Source organism: Eurypyga helias, unplaced genomic scaffold (assembly GCF_000690775.1).
Source record: "Eurypyga helias isolate BGI_N326 unplaced genomic scaffold, ASM69077v1 scaffold21893, whole genome shotgun sequence".
Classification (NCBI taxonomy): domain Eukaryota; kingdom Metazoa; phylum Chordata; class Aves; order Eurypygiformes; family Eurypygidae; genus Eurypyga; species Eurypyga helias.
In genome coordinates, this window is record NW_010242127.1 from 650 (window position 1) to 894 (window position 245).

A 245-nucleotide genomic window follows, 5' to 3' on the forward strand; every position below is an offset into this window, starting at 1 on the left:
GAAAGAGTGGGACGGTGAGTAAGAATTTCTCTCCCTGCCTCCGAGACTGCAGGAGCTGGAAAGGCTGGCTCAATGTTTGTCCAGTCTTTCCTTAACTATAAGGATGCCCAGGCACGACTGCTGTAACCTTCCACATCACAACGGCAGGCAGCTCCTTTCGTCCAAGTTGGCTCCTTGCGGAGAAGCACGTGGCGGGGACAAAAGAGGGAATACTGAGGGTTGTGCTGGGATGTGGCACCCCTGCA

At 54.7% G+C, this 245-nt stretch overlaps 1 protein-coding gene across 1 annotated transcript in view; it reads left to right on the forward strand.

The window, feature by feature from the left end:
* Window positions 1-231, forward strand: part of CEP68 (centrosomal protein 68kDa) — a gene marked incomplete at both ends in the record, with an annotated part of 875 nt that extends 644 nt beyond the window's left edge. Inside the window, 1 exon segment of the mRNA XM_010148988.1 lies at window positions 1-231. This exon segment is cut by the window's left edge and continues 297 nt beyond it. Coding sequence (XP_010147290.1) covers window positions 1-231 — 231 coding nt within the window.
* Window positions 232-245: the final 14 nt, after the last annotated feature.